This window comes from Budorcas taxicolor, chromosome 11 (genome assembly GCF_023091745.1).
Source record: "Budorcas taxicolor isolate Tak-1 chromosome 11, Takin1.1, whole genome shotgun sequence".
In the NCBI taxonomy this organism is placed as follows: domain Eukaryota; kingdom Metazoa; phylum Chordata; class Mammalia; order Artiodactyla; family Bovidae; genus Budorcas; species Budorcas taxicolor.
Genome location: NC_068920.1, coordinates 44,178,599 through 44,196,586, shown reverse-complemented (window position 1 = coordinate 44,196,586; position 17,988 = coordinate 44,178,599). Strand labels below are relative to the sequence as shown.

Below are 17,988 nucleotides of genomic sequence, written 5' to 3'. Positions count from 1 at the left end.
ACTAGCCAGAGATGCTCCTCCTGCAAACTATGCGCTTCCCATTCCCATGATCCCATGATCCCACCACCTCAGAGTCCAGTCTGAGCCACCTTGGCCTCACTGATAGTTCACACTCCCTTCAGGATTTAGTTCAATTCCCCAAGTGCCATGATGTCCTGGGCCCAGACCACCCTGGACTCGTTAAGCCATGCAGTGCTCAGACCCTCATCCACCCAACTGTGTGCTCTGACTTCAAGTGGATGATATTCCCATGAGCCCTCAGACTGACCACCTAGTAAGACAGATGGCTTGGGAGCCAGGCTTCTTGGCCTCAAATCCTAGCTCTGATGCTTCTGAGTTATGTGATCTTGGGCATATTACTTAACTTCCTGGAGACTCAGTTTTCTTATCTGTAAAATGGGTCTGATAATCCCTACCTCACACCTTCCCAGGAGAGGATCAAATGAGATTGTCCCTGTAAAGTGCCTGACATGTTTGTAGTAGATGCTCGACAAATAATCTCTGTTAATGTTAATACTTTCTCCTGGATCATTGTTTGACCACCCACCCTTCCGTTTGCTTCCCCATTGACACGGGTGTTATGTGCTCGGTCATGTCCAACTCTTTGGGACCCCATGGACTGCCCTCCAGGCCCTTCTGTCCATGGAATTTTCTGGCAATACTGGAAAATACTGGAGTGGGTTATCATTTCCTACTCCAGGGGGTCTTCACAACCCAGGGATTGAATCCACATTCCCTGCATTGGCAGGTGGATTCTGTACCACTGCCCTCATTGAGTCCCAACAGTTCCAGAGTGAGTCCCTACAGGCTGTGATCCCCAAAGCCTGGTAGCTTCTCTCAGTGACTCCTAGCTTTCTCCACAAGCCCAGGTGGACCCCGTGACTCTCTTGTTGTAGCCACGTGTTCTGGGAAACAAACTCACTCAGAAGGACAATGCAGATAGTGGAGTGCAGTTTATTATACCAGCAGGCCCAAGGCAGAGTCTCCTCTTAGCCAAGGACCCCGACCAGCATTTGTGAAAATCTTTTATACCCCATGTGTATGTGTCTGAACCCACCACTCCAAATTCCTTGAGACTTACATAAACCAAGGAAAATACAATCCCAAAAACCCCATCATTCACATGCTATGTGCTCATGTGCTCAAACAAACAATTAGCCAATAATCAATAAACCCGAGGTTACACTCCGATAGATACAGAAAAATGTATGGCCTGTCTGGAGGAAGGGGTGATCTAGTGTATGTTTTCTCTTAGGCGATGAGTAACCTAGATACGCTCTTCAAGGTTCCCCTGTCTGGAGGGGGTCTTATCCTTCTGTTGTTGTTTTCATAGGCACTAAACAAAGAGTTCAGAGTCCATTGGAAAGGTGGCCAAGCATGATCAGCATGAACAGGCCTAAGATGGAGTCAGACCCTATGAATTCCTTCTTCACTTTCATTCCCACGACCTTCCACGTGAACCTGACCTCCTCCCCTTCATTCTCTCCAAATGTCCCCTAGAGCTGCTGGAACACTGATGCACCCCTGTCTTGCAGGCTCTCCAGGTGGCCCGGCAGTTCCTGCTGCAGCAGGCCTCGGGCCTCAGCTCCCCAGGGAACAACGACAGCAAACAGTCGGCCTCTGCTGTGCAGGTGAGGAGGACACTGACCGGACTGGGCTGGGCTGGGCTGGTCGGGGTAGACCGGACACTGAGGGAGGGGAGGACCCGCTGGAGAAGTGCTCTGGCCCATCCCCAGTGCCAGAGAGTGGGCAACTTCCCAGTGGGAGCCACAGTCACTGCCGGGTGGGTGGAGAAACGCTGCCCTCCCATCTGCACCTAACCTTCCCCCCCAAGCCAGTCGGCTCAGAGTCTGAGTCTGATTCAGCCCTCCTCTTCTGCATCTCTCTGCCCACCGCCTCTGGTCTCTCCCCAGCACTTCTGGGTCACTCCGCCTGTCCCTCCTCTCCCCAGCTCTCTCACTTGCTGAGGCCACCACGCCCAGCCCTCCCCCTACCTCGTCTCTCACCCACCAACCCTCTGTCTCCCCACGTTTCCTGTCTCTTGATGTCTCTCTGTCTCTTTTGTTTTCCTTTGCACAATCTGCCCTTTTTTCCCCCTCTCCCTTCCCCCCAGTGTGCTGGCCCATCTGGCCGGCTGGGGGAGGGGAGATGGGGTGGGGGGCGGGGGTAAGCCAGGCCTTCTGTTTACCTTTTGTGTCACAAAGAACTTGGGAGAATTGCAGTCTGAGTCGGGGTGGGTCACAGCTCCGTGGGCAGCCCACCCCCCTCCCCATCGCCGGGCCCAGCCACCAAGCTTCCTCGCTTTCCCCACCCCTCTTTGCTGGGAGGGGAGGGCACTCCGAATTGGGGAGAGGATTAAGCGGGGCTTTGAAAGGAAGTTTATCTAAGGGAGGAAGGGTGAGCAAAGCTGGAGCCTTGGGGGGTGGGGTGCTGAGGGAAGGAAGGGGGGACAAGAAGGGCAGGGCAGGGATGGGGTACTGGGTGCCTGGACAAGGATCCAGGCCTAGGTTTTGTCCTGGGGCTCTGAACGCAGATCTGTGTTTTATGTAAGTGCAGTCAAGAAGTTAAAGGTGCCAGACAGTGGCCCTCTTCTAAAAGCCTCCAATCCAATGAGACATCTCTCAGGGGGAGGGGCCGGGCACAGAGGGGTAGTGGCCGGGGCGGGGGAGGGGAGGACAGAATCCGGAGAGCTAATGGGAATGAAGTATAAGGGTCTCCTGTCTCCTGTAGTGGCAAAACTGGGTCTGTTTAAACTAGGGAATGCACCCCCCCGCCCCCACCATCCCCCCGCCATCTGCCTGCAATGCAAGAGACCTGGGTTCAATCCCTGGGTCAAGAAGATCCCCTGGAGAAGGGAATGGCTACCCACTCCAGTATTCTTGCCTGGAGAATCCCACAGACAGAGAAGCCTCATGGGCTCTAATCCATGGGATTGCAAAGAGTTGGACACAACTAAGTGACTAACACTTTCATTCTCCACCCCCCCTCCCACCCCCATATACTCCTTGGGTCTGAAGTAGCCCTCAGGCTACTGTGCTGAGTCTGTTCTGAGTTTTCTCCCCTAGGCCCAGCCTACTGCTTTTAGAATAGCTCGCATGCTCAGTCATGTCCGACTCTTTGCTACCCCATGGACTGTAGCCCGCCAGGCTCCTCTGTCCAAGGGATTTTTCAAGCAAGAATACTGGAGTGGGTTGCCGTTTCCTCCTCCAGGGGATCTTCCCAACTTAGAGATCTGAACCCAGGTCCCCTGTGGCTCCTGCATTTGCAAGTGGAGTCTTTAGGCTATGCCACCTGGGAAGCCCCTGGTCCAGCCAATACCACCTTCTAAAATCAGGGAGGAGTCAGCTGGGGAACGGTTGGAATGTTCCCCAATCCAGAGAGGGTCTGTCGACCCAGTAAGAGGAAGGAGCTGGATGGTAGTTGGAAGGACCGAGAAAAGAAGGGACGCTGTGGAATCCTCCTTAGGAAACCACCCCCACCGCCAACAGTGAGAGAGGTCACTCAACAAACACTTACTCAGTACTTCCTAAACTGACAACATTTACACGGTGCTTACCATGGGGCAGACACAGGTAGTTTACAAATATCATCCCATTTTATCTTCACCATCCTAGGAGACAGATGCTGTTATTAGCTCCGTTTTGCAGATGAAGCCACTCAGGCCCAGAGAGGTTAAGAAACATGGTCAAAGACACACAGCTAACAAGGGGCCAAGCCAGGATTTGAAGCCAAACAACTAGCTCCAGAACACACACTTTCCTGCCTGCATTGTGATGTTGTCACGTGCTTAGCACAGTAGTGAACCAGAGTCCCCGGTACAGAGGCGTGGCCTGATGGTTCTCTGGGCTGCTGGAGATGGGGGTTCTTAGGGCCATGTCTGAACTTCTCCAGGAGCCTGGGGTCCCAGCCAATGATCCTCCTCCTCCAAACCTGGACACCCTCCTTGCCTCTCCTCCTCATGCTCAGGTTCAGTTTTCAAGGAAGTGGGGCTTCTGACCCCAAGTGAGGTCCAGGGCCTGGAAACAGCTTTTCTGTGATCTCACGGCTGGTGGGAGGACCCGGGAGAGTGCATTATGTCAATCTGGAGTTTGAATAAGGTGAGTCAGGCAGCTCAGTGGCAGCCACTTTCCCAGTAGTCCCCAACTCAAGGCAGGATCACCTGCCCGCTCACCCCCAAGCTGTGTTCACCACCCCTCTCTCAGAGCCAGCTTCACAAGAGTTTCTAATGCCAGGTTAGGTCTCCAGCTCCAGCCTAGAGATTGCTTGGTTTGGGTCTGGGCCCCAGGCAGGGAGAGTCACTCACAGAAGGCAGTACAGGTAGCTAGGAGTTTCTTCAGAAGGGTGGTTGGGGCAGCCCCTTAGCTAAGCCAGCCACTGTCTCATCTTCTCAGCCCCCTTGCCATTCCTTGAAGCTCTTGGTATCTCACCACGATCTTTCTTGCTGCAGCTCCAGCCAGGACTGAGAACTACTCTCTGGTTATTCTCAAGGGTTATTTGCAACCTTGGCCTAGTCTCCCCACTCACCCATTTAAAACAGGTTGAGTTTGGGTCCTTGATTCTGGCACCAAATTGTATCCATTTCAGCCTCCAAATGAGCCTCTTCTGTGTCAGGTGCCATCTCTGCCCCTCCCAGCCCAGCATACCACATGCATGGTGGTTGGAGGGCCCCAAGCCTAAGCAGGGTCGCTGAGGGCGGGGCTGGAGGCAGCTGGCGGCATTTTGCCCGGGGCTCACACTGCCAGGGCTTTTGTAAGCATTTAGCTGCCCTGGCCGCCCTCCAGATGGTGACTCACTGGCCTTGCCGAGCTGACTCGCTGACGATGCCCATCCTGACACATCTCAGCCTGGTGAGGGGGGTCACTGGGGACACCAGGGGAGCTCCAGTTCAGTTCTCAGAACCACCAAGGGGCGGGAAGGGAAGGGATGCGTTCAGGCAGCCTAGGAGATCGGCAAGCAGCAGCCACCTCACTGACCTTTCTTGACCCTGCTGGGCCACCTTAGAGACGAGCACACACAAGGTAATCCGTCCAGATTGCTGCAGCCACCTCTCCAGCCAGCTGCTCGGCCAGTTGGCAGGAACAGCAGAGGCTGGGGAGGCCTTCCAAGGTCATCTCTTCCATTCCCCTGCCTCCAAGTAGGAAAGCCCCAAGGAAGGAAATGCCGCATCCTTTCCTGCAGGCCACTTGCAGTGACTCACGGTCCTGGTGCCTGGAAAGACCTCCCGGGTGTCTGGGCTCAGTGTTCCTGGCCGGAGCCCTGGCCATCTGCTCTAGGTCAGTCCCCACAGCCATGAGCATGGGAGGGCCAGAACTCTGGTCTCAAGTGACCCTTACCGTGTACTGCTCCTGGGGCCCAAGTGCTGGGGTGCACTCGTGGAGGAGTGGGGGGACAGAGGGAAAATGGAAAAGCCAGAGGGTTTTCAAAAGTAATTGTCTTTACGTTTGTGTAGAGTTTCATGACACACCAATAACTTCCACTTACCCCTTTTCCCATTGTCCCTCTAGGCCTCAGTTTTCTCATCTATAAAATGATGACCGTGATGGTGCCCTCTTCCCAGGGTGGCTATGAAAATTCAGGGAGATGATGCACATCCAGGGCTTAGCCTGGTACATTATCAGTTGCCAACAACTTCCTCTTGAGTAGTCCTGTGAAGCAGGGAAGGCAGGCCTGCCCAACCCCAGTTAGCGGATGCAGAAAAGGAAGCTTAAGGGATTTCAAAGGACAGTCAGTGTCAGGGACAAGAACCTGGGTCACCTGACTCAGAAATCCATGACTCTGAGCTCATTACTACCTTTTTGGGGTCACCCAGCAAAGGATGCAGGCTGGCTCTGCAAGGCGGGGTGGGTCTGTGCCGTGGTCTGCCCCCCACCGCAGGCCCCTCCAGGGATGGGGACCAGAACAGCCCTGCAGCCTGACTTTTCCCTGTCTTCCCCAGTGACAGCTATAAAGAGGGAGGTTGGGCGTTGGAATCTCCAGCCTTTTTGACCCCTTCAGCTCTCTAGATGGTTCCATTTCTGCTCATTCTCCCAGCCCTTCTCAAGAGCTGCTCAGATGGGGCAGGCAGTGCAGGACCTGGGCACAGCGGGAACTATGGAGTGCACAGACCTGGGCATGAATTCCAACCCTGCACTTGGGGCACCCTCATTCACCCGGTGTTGACCGTGGCTAAAAAGCAAGGTGCCCCTTCCAGGGATGTTTGCACAGAGATGGCTTAGGTAGAGGAGGGGAGCCCAGGGCTATGGCTCGGCCACTGCCTATGGGGTGGGAGTGGTGAGACTTGCTGCTGTCCCTCAGTCCCCTGCATGTCCCCCGTCTGCCTGGGGATAACCTCACTGGTGGCTTCAGGCTGAGCCCGGCCCCTGCCAGGGATCCTGAGTGGAACCACCTCCTCCTCTTCTGCCGTACTCATGAGGCTGGGGAAAGGTAAAAGGGCCCAGGAGTCCTCTGGGGACAACCTGTCCTGTCCTGACCAGGACAAGTCTCTGCAGGACGCTCCTCCTGGACTGGGCCGCCAGCTCCCCTCCCTCCCTCCCTGCCCCAAAGTTGATCTGCAGGGGATGGTAACTCAGCTCGGGGAAGCATAAACTTACACTGAGTGCCTGTGGTGTGCCACTTCTGCTGGGGCTGTGCTGGGGCTGGGGAGAGAGGCAGGAGATCAGAGTCTTGACCACGTAGGCCTTGAAGCCTGATGGGGGTGGCTGATGGGCTGGTCAGGACACCTCTCCTGCTAAAGCAGGGCAACAAGACATGTTGCCACTTGGACTACCCTGGATATGAATGCCCAGCTTGGGGATTTCAAGGGAGGTGGGAACTGGGGGAAAGAATAATGGTACTGCTTTTCCCTGAATCTTCTGCCTGGAGCTGGATTCTCTGGGCCTCCTAGAGAGGCCTCACCCAGGGCGGGGGACAGAAAGCTGCCCTGTTTTGAAAACCATGCATGTTCCAGCAGGATGGAGGCATCTCTCGCAGTCCGATCCCTGTTTTATGGGAGATTCTGGAGACGGCCAGTGACTTGCCAAGAGGTCACGTGGCAAGTTCAGTGCCCAGCAAGGAGCAGTGGCCTGCCTTCCTGTGCTCCTGCCTGGTATTTCCACCCCACTTGGACCTCTGGATTTCCATCCACTCACCCAGGATGGCACTACCGTGCTCCCTGGGCATCAGCTGCAGGCCGTCTAGGCAGATGGGCTGGAGTACATGACATGGATGTAAGCTGGGCCAAAGTCCAGATCCTAGTGCCATGTGGGCATTTTGAAACCTTCCTGTGGCTGCAGGCTGCCCTCCTAGCCAGGCCCACCTTGTGGGTCCTGTTGTCAGAACACACTGAGTAGGAGTTGGCAGTGGCTACATACTGCCCCTCCCCATCACTTGGTGGTTGTGGGGGAAATCCTGCAAAGCATGGGTTCTACTGACCAGTGTCACTAGGTTCTAATCTTCTCACACCAAGAACTGCATATAAGAGCTTCCCTGTGGTGGTTCAGATGGTAAAGAATTCACCTGCAATGCGGGAGACCTGGGTTCAATCCTTGGGTTGGAAAGGTCCCCTGGAGGAGGGGCATGGCAACCCACTCCAGTATTATTGCCTGGAGAATCCCCATGGACAGAGGACCCTGGCAGGCTACAGTCCATGAGGTTGCAAAGAGTTGGACACAACTGAGCGACTAAGCACAGCACATCTGCAGGCTTTGTTCTAAGTATTAGGTCTTTAGCCCCTGTGATAACTTTAAGAGGCAGCCACTGTCGCTACTTCCGAGACTGTCGCTATTTCAGAGACAAGAAAACCAAGAATAGGGACTTCACTGGTGGTTCAGTGATTAAGACTCCGCAGTTCCACGCAGGGGGCACGGGTTCTATCCTTGGTTGGGGAACTAAGATCCCACAGGTTCTATGGCCAAAAAATGTTTGTTTTCTAAGAAGAAAGAAAACCAAGAATGAAGGAGGTGAGTCACTTGTCCGGAGACACGGCTAGCAGGTGGCAGAGCCAGAATGTGAACCCAAGGCTGCTCACTCTGCAGCCACTCTGCCCTGCTAGGGGCGGGGCCCTGGGTGGGGGCCTCCGTGGGGCGGGGGTGGAGGTGAGGGTCTGACTCGGCCCATCCCGCAGGTGCCCGTGTCAGTGGCCATGATGTCGTCCCAGATGCTCACCCCCCAGCAGATGCAGCAGATCCTGTCGCCCCCCCAGCTGCAGGCCTTGCTCCAGCAGCAGCAAGCACTCATGATCCAGCAGGTGAGTCTGCCCCCAGGCTGAGGGAAGGGCAGGGTGTTCTGGCCTCCCCACTCCCACGCTGTTTACTAGCAACATCACCAAGGGCCACAGCAGTGTCGGAAACCAGAGAGACTGCTCAGGCCAGACTGACCTGCCTTCCTCCAGGACAGCTGGGGAGAGGTCAGAGGTCAGGCCTCTCCCACAGCAAACCCCCCACCCCCTACACCCTCACAGCCTGCTGGCCCCACCTGTATCTCCAAACCCGAAGGGAGGGACAGAACATCCCCCACCTTTTCCTGACCTAAGGGAGAGGGAGGGCATGGAGTGTGGGGGAGGCTCCCCTTGCCCCTCTCAGTCCTGGCTCTACTCAGGGAAGCTCTCTCCATGCAGACCGCAGACCGGGGAGGTCAGGGCAGCCCTCCCTGCTGGGCCATCTGTCTCTCAGCAGCCCAGTCCTGAGAGGGCTGGTGCTGCCTTGGGGTCAGCAGTCCGGCCAGCGCTAACCCCCTCCCGCCCTGCTATCCATCCCCAGCTGCAGGAATATTACAAGAAGCAGCAAGAGCAGCTCCACCTCCAACTCCTCACCCAACAGCAGGCCGGGAAGCAGCAACCCAAAGAGGTGAGGGGCTTGGGCAGGGCAGGACATGCCCTTCAAAGGATGCCTGCCCTTCACCCGCCACTTCAAACCCGTCCTGGCCGGAGGCTGGGCATCCCAGAGTGGTTGGGAGAGAACTGCTTTGTGGGAACAGTAGAAAAGTCAGGAGAGGCCGGGGAGGGGGTTGCGGTCGGGGGCGGGGGGTGGAGGCACATTACTCCATCTCCCCTCAACCCCGTTCAGTCCTCATCTCCTTGCTTCGTGTTGTGGGATGAGGAGAGCAGATGCGCTGAGCCCTGGGTTATCTGAGCACGCATGTGTCGATGTGTGAGTGTCCTCGTTCAGGACAGGCCGCCTAGTGGTCCTGCCCTCTTCCTGCCTCCTCATCTCAGTGACCCAGCACCTCGGCCCTCCAGGCCTGGTCCTGAGAATCTTTCAGTCTCTTTAGCTCTATTCCAACTCCTGTCACATCCTGTAGCATCCTGTGCTGCCTCTCCAGGGGACCCCTCAGCCCACATCACTCTCCCTCTCTGTGCCACAGTGCCTCCTAAGGTTCCACACCAGGCCCTGTACCACCCCCTGCCCCTGCCCCCACGCCCCGTTCCTGCCACCCACACACAGCCATGTTCTGAGTGGCCTCTTCCCAGGAGCTGCCTTGCTGTCGCCCAGTCACTCCCTCCCAGCCTCAGCCTCCCCGTCAGAGACCCACACACAGCCACGTTCTGAGTGGCCTCTTCCCAGGAGCTGCCTTGCTGTCGCCCAGTCACTCCCTCCCAGCCTCAGCCTCCCCGTCAGAGACCCACACACAGCCATGCTCTGAGTGGCCTCTTCCCAGGAGCTGCCTTGCTGTCGCCCAGTCACTCCCTCCCAGCCTCAGCCTCCCCGTCAGAGACCCACACACAGCCATGCTCTGAGTGGCCTCTTCCCAGGAGCTGCCTTGCTGTCGCCCAGTCACTCCCTCCCAGCATCAGCCTCCCCGTCAGAGACCCACACACAGCCATGCTCTGAGTGGCCTCTTCCCAGGAGCTGCCTTGCTGTCGCCCAGTCACTCCCTCCCAGCCTCAGCCTCCCCGTCAGAGACCCACACACAGCCATGCTCTGAGTGGCCTCTTCCCAGGAGCTGCCTTGCTGTCGCCCAGTCACTCCCTCCCAGCCTCAGCCTCCCCGTCAGAGACCCACACACAGCCATGCTCTGAGTGGCCTCTTCCCAGGAGCTGCCTTGCTGTCGCCCAGTCACTCCCTCCCAGCCTCAGCCTCCCCGTCAGAGGTGTTGTATTTGTTACACTCTCTGCATTGTCGCTAGAGTGGGTTTACTGAGAAGCAACCCCCCCTCATCCTCCCACCTCCAGGGCGGGTGGGCCCAGCCATCCCTGCCTCCTAAGCACCCAGGACTTGCTTGGCTCCTGGGCCTTTAGAAAAGACTTACTGACAGACTGACTCGCTAGTGCTTGCGTGAAGTACTGAATTGGGGGGCGGGGGGGCTGGTAGGGAGATCAGGGGCCAGGGCAGGGAAGAGAGAGCCAGCAAGAGCAGAACAAGCAAGTGCGGGCGGCTGGCGGGCACCTGGGCAGCAGCGATGTGTCTGTTCCCCTGTCTGGTGACCTGTCGATGCTGATCTGTTAAAGTCCCATCAGACTCTTGGATTCTCTGTATCTAAGACGCAAGAGAGGAGAGGAGCTGGAGGGGAGAAGGCCCCCTCCTCAGAGCAGAAGGGGGGCACCCCGGGCATGTGGGAAGGGTGCCCGCCAAGCAGGAGTGGCCCCCCGAGTCTGACAGGCTCATCCATCATTGTGATGAGAGCCCCCCGCCCCCCCAAGGCGAGCACAGCTGTGGTGCGGGAGCTGAAGCCGTGGAAGGAGGGAGGCGGGAGCAGGGAGGGCGTCGTGCTGCGTGTCTGGGTCTGGCTGTGTGTGTGTGTGTTTGCGCGCCTGCGTGCGTGCGTGCAGGCGTGTTTACCGCGAGGCGGCATGCAGCCCTATGGAAGCTGGGCTGGGAGCAGGGAGGCTGCAGCGGCAGACGCCACCACGACAGCTCCGGGGGCCGACAGGCCCTGGGAGGGGGTGGCTGCGGGATGGGGGCCAGACGGCACGCCCGAGGCTGAGGGGACCCCTCTCTGCCCGCCCCCGCGGGCCCCCCACCAGGCCCTGGGGAACAAGCAGCTGGCCTTCCAGCAGCAGCTCCTGCAGATGCAACAGTTGCAGCAGCAGCACCTGCTCAACCTGCAGAGACAGGGGCTGGTCAGCCTGCAGCCCAGCCAAGCCTCGGGGCCCCTGCAGACCCTCCCGCAAGGTGAGTACCCAGCCCCCACCCAGCCCCAGCCCCAGCCCCACCGCCCTCGCTTGCCCCCAAGGGCTCCCAGGAGCCAGCTACAGCAGGGGGCCTCCTGTGTTCCTCCCCTCTCTGCCCCGCAGCAGCTGTGTGCCCCACAGACCTGCCCCAGCTGTGGAAGGGCGAGGGTGCCCCCGGGCAGCCCGCTGAGGACAGCGTCAAGCAGGAGGGGCTGGACCTCACCGGCACGGCCACTACCGCTACCTCGTTCGCCGCCCCCCCCAAAGTCTCACCTCCCCTCTCCCACCACACCCTGCCCAACGGACAGCCCACTGTGCTCACACCTCGGAGAGACAGGTATGGGGCTCGGGCCGGGAGGAAGCACTGCATACCTGCCTGGGGACTGGCATTGACCCCGAGGGCTGCCATAGTTGGGGGCTTCTCCCGGGGCACACAAAACTGTGCTCGGCCTCTGGGGAACCTGTATTAGGGACTGAAACCTCATCCGTAGGGAAGCTGGGGCTGCGCAGGACCCAGGCTGCTGGTGTGTTCAGGGTCCCTGACCCCCGTCTCCTCCCTGTCCTTGCAGCTCCTCCCACGAGGAGACGTCTGGCTCCCACCCCCTGTACGGACATGGAGAGTGCAAGTGGCCAGGCTGTGAGACCCTGTGTGAAGACCTGGGCCAGTTTATCAAGTAGGTGTCACCACCCCTCTCCTTTGTCCCCCAGCCTGCCACCCAACTTGCCCAAGTGTCCTGTGTCCTCACCCCAGGGGGCGGGGCCTCGTTGCTTCTCTGCACCATCAACTCCCTCATCGCACCTACCCGCCCCCCCCGCCCAATCTGTGTTCCTGGTCCAGCAGCCTCCCCACCCTGTCCCCTGTCCCCAGTTCCCAGTCGCCAGGCAGCTGAAGCCCAGCAGGGTGGGGGTGTGAGGAGGAGAGACCTTCTCCCACTGCCCTCCCCAGCTTCCCCCAGGCCCATCCCCAAGTGACGGCCTAGAGACGGCCTCTGGGCCTGGCGGACAGGCGGCTGGCAGCAGGCGGCCAGCTGCCACAGCCGTGCCAGGCTCTGTCACTGACTGATTAACTCCACTGTCTCCCAGACCCTTGCAGCATCAGGGTCAAACAAATTGTTTTCACGCTTCGTCAGAGGTTTACTTAATTAGTTCATTTGCAATTAGATCTCTCTGTAGCTGGGATTTTAGCAAAGACATCAAAGGAGGCTGACGAGAAGGCGGGCTTCCTCCGTGGCCCTGTTTTTTTTTTTTTGTCTGGTTCCCTTCTTTGTATGTCATGGTCTGTCTGCTCTCCAGGCCGTGGGCGGGATTAGAGGAGGGGAGGGGAGGGTGGTGACAGCAAGACGACCAGGGCCAACTTTCTGTTGTCCGCCCCCTCCTCCCCACCGGAAGACACCTCAACACGGAGCACGCCCTGGACGACCGGAGCACGGCCCAGTGCCGTGTGCAGATGCAGGTGGTGCAGCAGCTGGAGATCCAGGTGTGGCCCCAAGCTGTGGGGGCAGGGCGCGGGGGGGCTCCTGGAAGGGTCATCTTAGGTTCTCAAGGTCTGTGAACACAGTTGGATTCTGAGGGGGGAGCCAGGGTTGGGGGCCACTCTGCTAGGAGGTCCCAAAGAGATGCATACTGATAAAAACAACAAAAATAAACAGGAATAGCTAACATATTGAGTACCTGTTTGTGCTATGCTAAACACCTAGGTGACTCAAGGGATTCTCTGAATGATCTTATATGGTGGGTCCTATTATTATGCCTGCTTTGTGTGTGCGCAGTCGTGACCAACTCTCTGCCACCAGAGTCCTAGCCCATGGAATTTTCCAGGCAAGAATTGGAGTGGGTAGCCATTTCCTACGCCAGGGCATCTTCTTGACTCAGGGATCGAACCTGTGTCCCTTTGTGTTTTTTGCGTTGGCAGGCAGATTCTTTACCAGTGCGCCACCTGGGAAGATGCTATGCCCACTTTACAGCCATAAACAGAGGCACACAGAGGTGCAGTAACTTGCCTCTGGTCACTCAGCCAGTCGGTAGCAGAGCTGGGATTAGAACCAGAGCAGTCTGGCTCCAGAGTTCACACTCTACAGCCCAGAATACTTTGGAGGCTACTCGGGACAGTCCCTGAGGCAGCCAACCAATGTTTACCCACTGCCTTCCAGTACCCAGCAGAGCACCTTGGCCGTGAGAGGGTGGCTGTGAAAGATCCGTTGAATTTATGAATAGGGGTGAATGAATCATCCGTCCATTCCTGTATCCCCATTCAGTGTGTGAGGGCACCCTCACACACAAGTGCCACTGAACTTCAGCCACAGCCTCTTCCCGTGATGGGGAGAAAAGGCGTGTGCTGTTGGGGAGAAGTGGGCACTGACGGGCAGCGGCTGTGCTGGGCTCCAGGCCTGGGACACAGTCCGGATAAGTGCAGAGGGTTTCACGGAGCAGGAGACGGAGGGAGACACCAGGGGGCAGGGATGAGAGGTGCTGGGGATGGAGGTTTGGGATGTGGAAGGGGAAGAGGGCCCAGCTGCCCCTAGCACAGGCCCCTGCTCACCGCCCGCCTCTCCACAGCTCGCCAAGGAGAGCGAGCGGCTGCAGGCCATGATGACCCATCTGCACATGCGGCCCTCGGAGCCCAAGCCCTTCAGCCAGCCAGTGAGTGACTCTCCCCTCCCTGCGGCAATCAGAACCGCGCGCCCCCCGCCCCTCACTGGGGGCCCCCCCGGCTCAGCACCCTGCCCTGTTGCTCACAGCTGAACCCAGTCCCCGGCTCCTCATTCTCCAAGGTGACGGTCTCCGCAGCCGACTCGTTCCCAGACGGCCTCGCGCACCCCCCGACCTCGGCCGCCGCCCCCGTCACCCCGCTGAGGCCCCCCGGCCTGGGCTCCGCCTCCCTGCACAGCGGGGGGCCCGCCCGGCGGAGGAGCAACGACAAGTTCTGCTCCCCCATCTCCTCAGGTAAGGGCCGCCGCGGGGAGGGGCGTCTTCCGCCGCAGCCGGAACCCCCGCTTCCGGTTACCTCCTCATGCCCTGACTGTCTGCCCCCAGAGCTGGCCCAGAACCATGAGTTCTACAAGAACGCCGACGTCCGGCCGCCCTTCACCTACGCCTCCCTGATCCGCCAGGTGAGCCAGCCGTGGGGAGGCAGAGGGAGTGGGTTGGGGGCGGCACACTGGCTGCGCACCTCCCTCAGGGTCCCGGCCCCCAGGGGATCCTGGGAGCAGAGAGCATCATGGGAGTCCTGTCCCGCCCGCACCCGAGTTTCCTTCTCAGCCAATGGCCTCTCCCATGGGACCTCGGCTGATCCCAGCCTGCTGGTCAGGTGGACCTGTCTCTGAGAGCACACCCGCTGTTTTTTGCTGCTCATACCCACCGTGTCGTCCATTCTCTCTTTTCCACATACAGGTTACCCCTTGAGACTACTTTTTATTAGACTTAGCGTCACTCGTAGCTGTCTCCTTTTCTCTGTCTCTCTCACGCACACACACACTCCATCTCATGCTTGGGGTGCCCTTTGCCAAAACCAGGATAAATTCCAAATGGCCTGCTCTACTTTCTCTCAAGAATGCTGCTTTCCTTCCCAGTTGAGGGCAGGGGCTGTTTGAGCCATGTTCCCTCCAGCAGAAGTTCACACGCTCCTCTAACAAGTGCATGGCCCTTGAGACTTGTGTTCCCTTTAGCCTCTGGTTGGGCTGCAACCAGCCTGCCCCTCTCAGAGGACCAGAGAGCACCCCCAGGCTTGTCCACGTGCTTCCTCCGTGGGTCTCTCCTGTCCTCAGACGAGTTAAGGACCCTAGAGGAGAGCTAGGGAGAGCACACAGGCCTGTGACCCTTGGAGGCCCAGACTGAGGGTCCCTGTACTTCTTCCTTGTCCACAGGCCATCCTGGAAACCCCCGACAGGCAGCTGACCCTGAATGAGATCTATAACTGGTTCACCAGGATGTTCGCCTATTTCCGCAGGAACACAGCCACCTGGAAGGTAAGGCATGCCCCTTCGTCCTCACCAGGGCCCTGGGCAACCTTGCACATCCCTTTGAAACCAAAGCTGGCTAACAGACCCGTTGGAGAGGCAGTTCTATACAAATGACTCAGCAGGCCCCAGGCTGGGCCCTGGGCCCTGGGCCCCTCCACCCCCACCTCCACTTCTCTAGAGGGGACCCCCCTTGGCCCCAAAGACCCCAGCCCCCTGAAGTAGGGCCTCCAGGAGTCAGTAGTGCCTGAACCTGGTAGTGATGCCTGGGTCCCATTCACAGGAGTCCTTGAAGGTCCAGACTCCTTGCCAGAGTGCACACTCTGAAGCCTAGAATGGATGGGGGGGCGGGGGGTGGGGTGGCAGGATGGGTGATTGCAGGCCTGGATGTGTGTGTAGACGAAATCCTGGACTGTACTGTGGGGCACAAACACAGACACTCATACTCTCCCCAGCTCCACCCATCAGTGGCAGGAAGATAATTGTCTTCATCCAATTAGTCATTTGAACACCTTCAGCTGTAGAGTTTTCCTGGGGGACCAGAAAGAGGCAAGGGAGGGACGCTAGAAAAGTGGGGTGCAGAGATGTGAGCTGGGACACTAAGCTGTTTATTTTTCTAGAGCCAGCATGGGGGGGTGTGCTGTCTGTCTTTCTGTCTGATGGGTGAAAGTATTACATTCTGTGCAGCAGGGTGGGAGCGGCTGAGGGGAAAGAAGGAAGTGTCCGCGCCCTGTGGGAAAGGATGGCTACCAGGGCCCGGTGTCGCAGGACCTGAATCAGATCCCTGGCTCTTGAGTCCCTCTGCTGGCCAGAGCAGAAGCTGCAGTTAAGCAGCCTACCTCCCCTGGCCCACCAGGTTTCCACAAGTGTCACAGGGACCCCCCTCCCCACCAGTGATCAGGACAGGTAGGGTCTGTACAGAGCTCAGCCTTCTCTTCCTTGAAAGTGCTAAGTTCAGCAGGAGAGACTGCTTCCTGACCTTCTGTATCCCCATGCCCAATTCCCAATGCTTGCCAAAGATGCAGCGAGGCTGGGGCAGCTGCTCTGATTGGCTGTGAGTGATGTCATTTCCTGCCAACCACAGTCCTGCCCTCTCTCTGAGCCAGCAGGGCCTTCTGGGGGCCACCTGGTTCAGTCTCCAACCTGCAAACCGGTTTGGATACCAGGTTTCATAAAGGACAGAGTCCTATACAAATGTCGGGATCATTACAGTTGTTATGTAACATTTGCTTTACTATATTAATCCTCTACCTTTAGGGGAATCAGTGTGGAGCCTCACTGCTACAGACAGCCGCCTCCTTGGGGGCCAAGTGCCTCTCACCCACCTATCCTCCTTTGCTGTCCTCTCTTATCACCTCTACAATCCCTCTTGAGGAGCTGGTTTAGGTGACTCCTTAAACCCTTCGATGACCGTCAGGAAGCCACCCCTCCCGTAGCTCAACCCCCTGGGCCTTCGTACCAACCACCTTGGACTGGTGGCCCAGCCTTGGTCGTCTCAGCAGTGTGTCTCCTTCCGTGGAGGTCTTCACCCCCACCTCCCCTCGCCTCGTTTAGGTCCCAGCAAGAAGCTCACTCAGTGAGTGACCGTCCCATTGAGCTGTGCTCTGCTGGTGCTTCTGCCACGTGTAGGGCACCACCTTTGCCCTCCCTGTGGCACAGCAGAAACTCAGCTTGTGGTCCACTCTGACTTTCAGGATTTTTGCCGTCAAGCTGCCACTCATGTCACTTGGGAGATGCACCTTGGGTACACACCCGGCTCATCTGTTTCCTTTCCGTCCGTTTGTCTGCTTCTGAGGTCCCTCCTCTTCTCAACTATTTCAGCTTCCTCTCCTCCCTCCTGCTTTCCTTCCTCGGGCCCTTCAGCCTGGGATGCTGTCTGCTTCAGACCAGGGCAGAAGGGTCGGGAGCCAGCGTGGGCCAGGCCAGCTGCCGTTCAGCCGGGGACAGAGCAGCCATCTGCCAAGCTGACGGTCCTTGCCGGCCCTCCCCCTGTGTCTGTCCCCTCCCAGGGCCCGTGTTGTGGGCCGGTCCTTTTGTTTACGCAGCCCCCGCCAGACCCCTTAAATTGCCGTTAATGTTTCAGCGTAACGAATTAGTCTCTCATCACGAATCAGGCTTCGAAATGAGGGAAAAAAGCCCCGGTGAGGCCATCCTCGGAAATTGGGGTCATTCTCATTTGCAAAGCGGAGGATCGGAGCCCCGTAATGCGGGCAAATTTATTCCGAGGCAGGAGCCCCGGCGTGATTAGGCCCTTTGTAATTATCGCTCCAAGAGATTCCACTCCAGCCGCCCGCCTCCCTCGTGGATTAGCAAGCGAGTTGGAAAAATACACAGGATTTAATTAGAGGCAAATTAAAATTGGTAATGAAATCGGGCCAGTTGCAAGTGGCAAGAGTTGGAAGGGAGAGAGGGAGAGGGGATCTCCAGGGGCACGGGCTGCCCGCCCAGCCTGCTTTCCTCCCCGTTTAGAAATGTAAAGAGGAGACAAGGATGGAGATGAGGTGGGGGGAGGCTGGAGGGGACAGGTAACAGGGGCAGGGACGGCTGGGGGTGTGAAGCTGAAAAAGGAGAGCAGGGGACAGGAGTGAGGAACGTGGGGGGCGGTGGGGGATGGATTAGGGCCCTAGCCCAGGCTCCCAGGGGGCGATATGGGCCAAGCACCCTGCCCCCACCCAAGTGTCCTACAAACCAGATGACCTCAATTCCTGAAGTTATCCTTCTGGGAGGAGGTGGGACTGCCAAGGTGACTTTTCTTCTTTTCCCTCCTCTTCCTGCTGTACAGCCACTAAACTCACACACTCCTTTCTCCCAGCTTCCTTATGTTAACAAGCATGCAGTAGGCCCCTACTGTATACTTCGTGCTCTCAATAAGCTATGTTTTCTGAGCCAGAGGGCTTCCCTGGTGCCCCAGTGGTAAAGAATCCACCTGCCAATGCAGGAGAACGC

At 57.9% G+C, this 17,988-nt stretch overlaps 1 protein-coding gene across 3 annotated transcripts in view; it reads left to right on the top strand.

Moving 5' to 3' along the window:
• Positions 1–17,988, top strand: part of FOXP4 (forkhead box P4) — a 33,322-nt gene that overhangs the window by 11,359 nt on the left and 3,975 nt on the right. Inside the window, exons 2-12 of one of the 3 annotated variants that reach the window (XM_052649645.1) lie at positions 1,536–1,631; positions 8,102–8,224; positions 8,736–8,822; positions 10,940–11,087; positions 11,213–11,423; positions 11,656–11,760; positions 12,476–12,563; positions 13,643–13,726; positions 13,858–14,029; positions 14,120–14,196; positions 14,950–15,051. In XM_052649645.1, the coding sequence (XP_052505605.1) occupies positions 1,536–1,631; positions 8,102–8,224; positions 8,736–8,822; positions 10,940–11,087; positions 11,213–11,423; positions 11,656–11,760; positions 12,476–12,563; positions 13,643–13,726; positions 13,858–14,029; positions 14,120–14,196; positions 14,950–15,051 (1,293 nt within the window). Of the gene's footprint in view, positions 1–1,535; positions 1,632–8,101; positions 8,225–8,735; positions 8,823–10,939; positions 11,088–11,209; positions 11,424–11,655; positions 11,761–12,475; positions 12,564–13,642; positions 13,727–13,824; positions 14,030–14,119; positions 14,197–14,949; positions 15,052–17,988 lie in introns of all 3 variants that reach the window. The other 2 variants (XM_052649644.1, XM_052649642.1) reach the window with 2 other exon arrangements.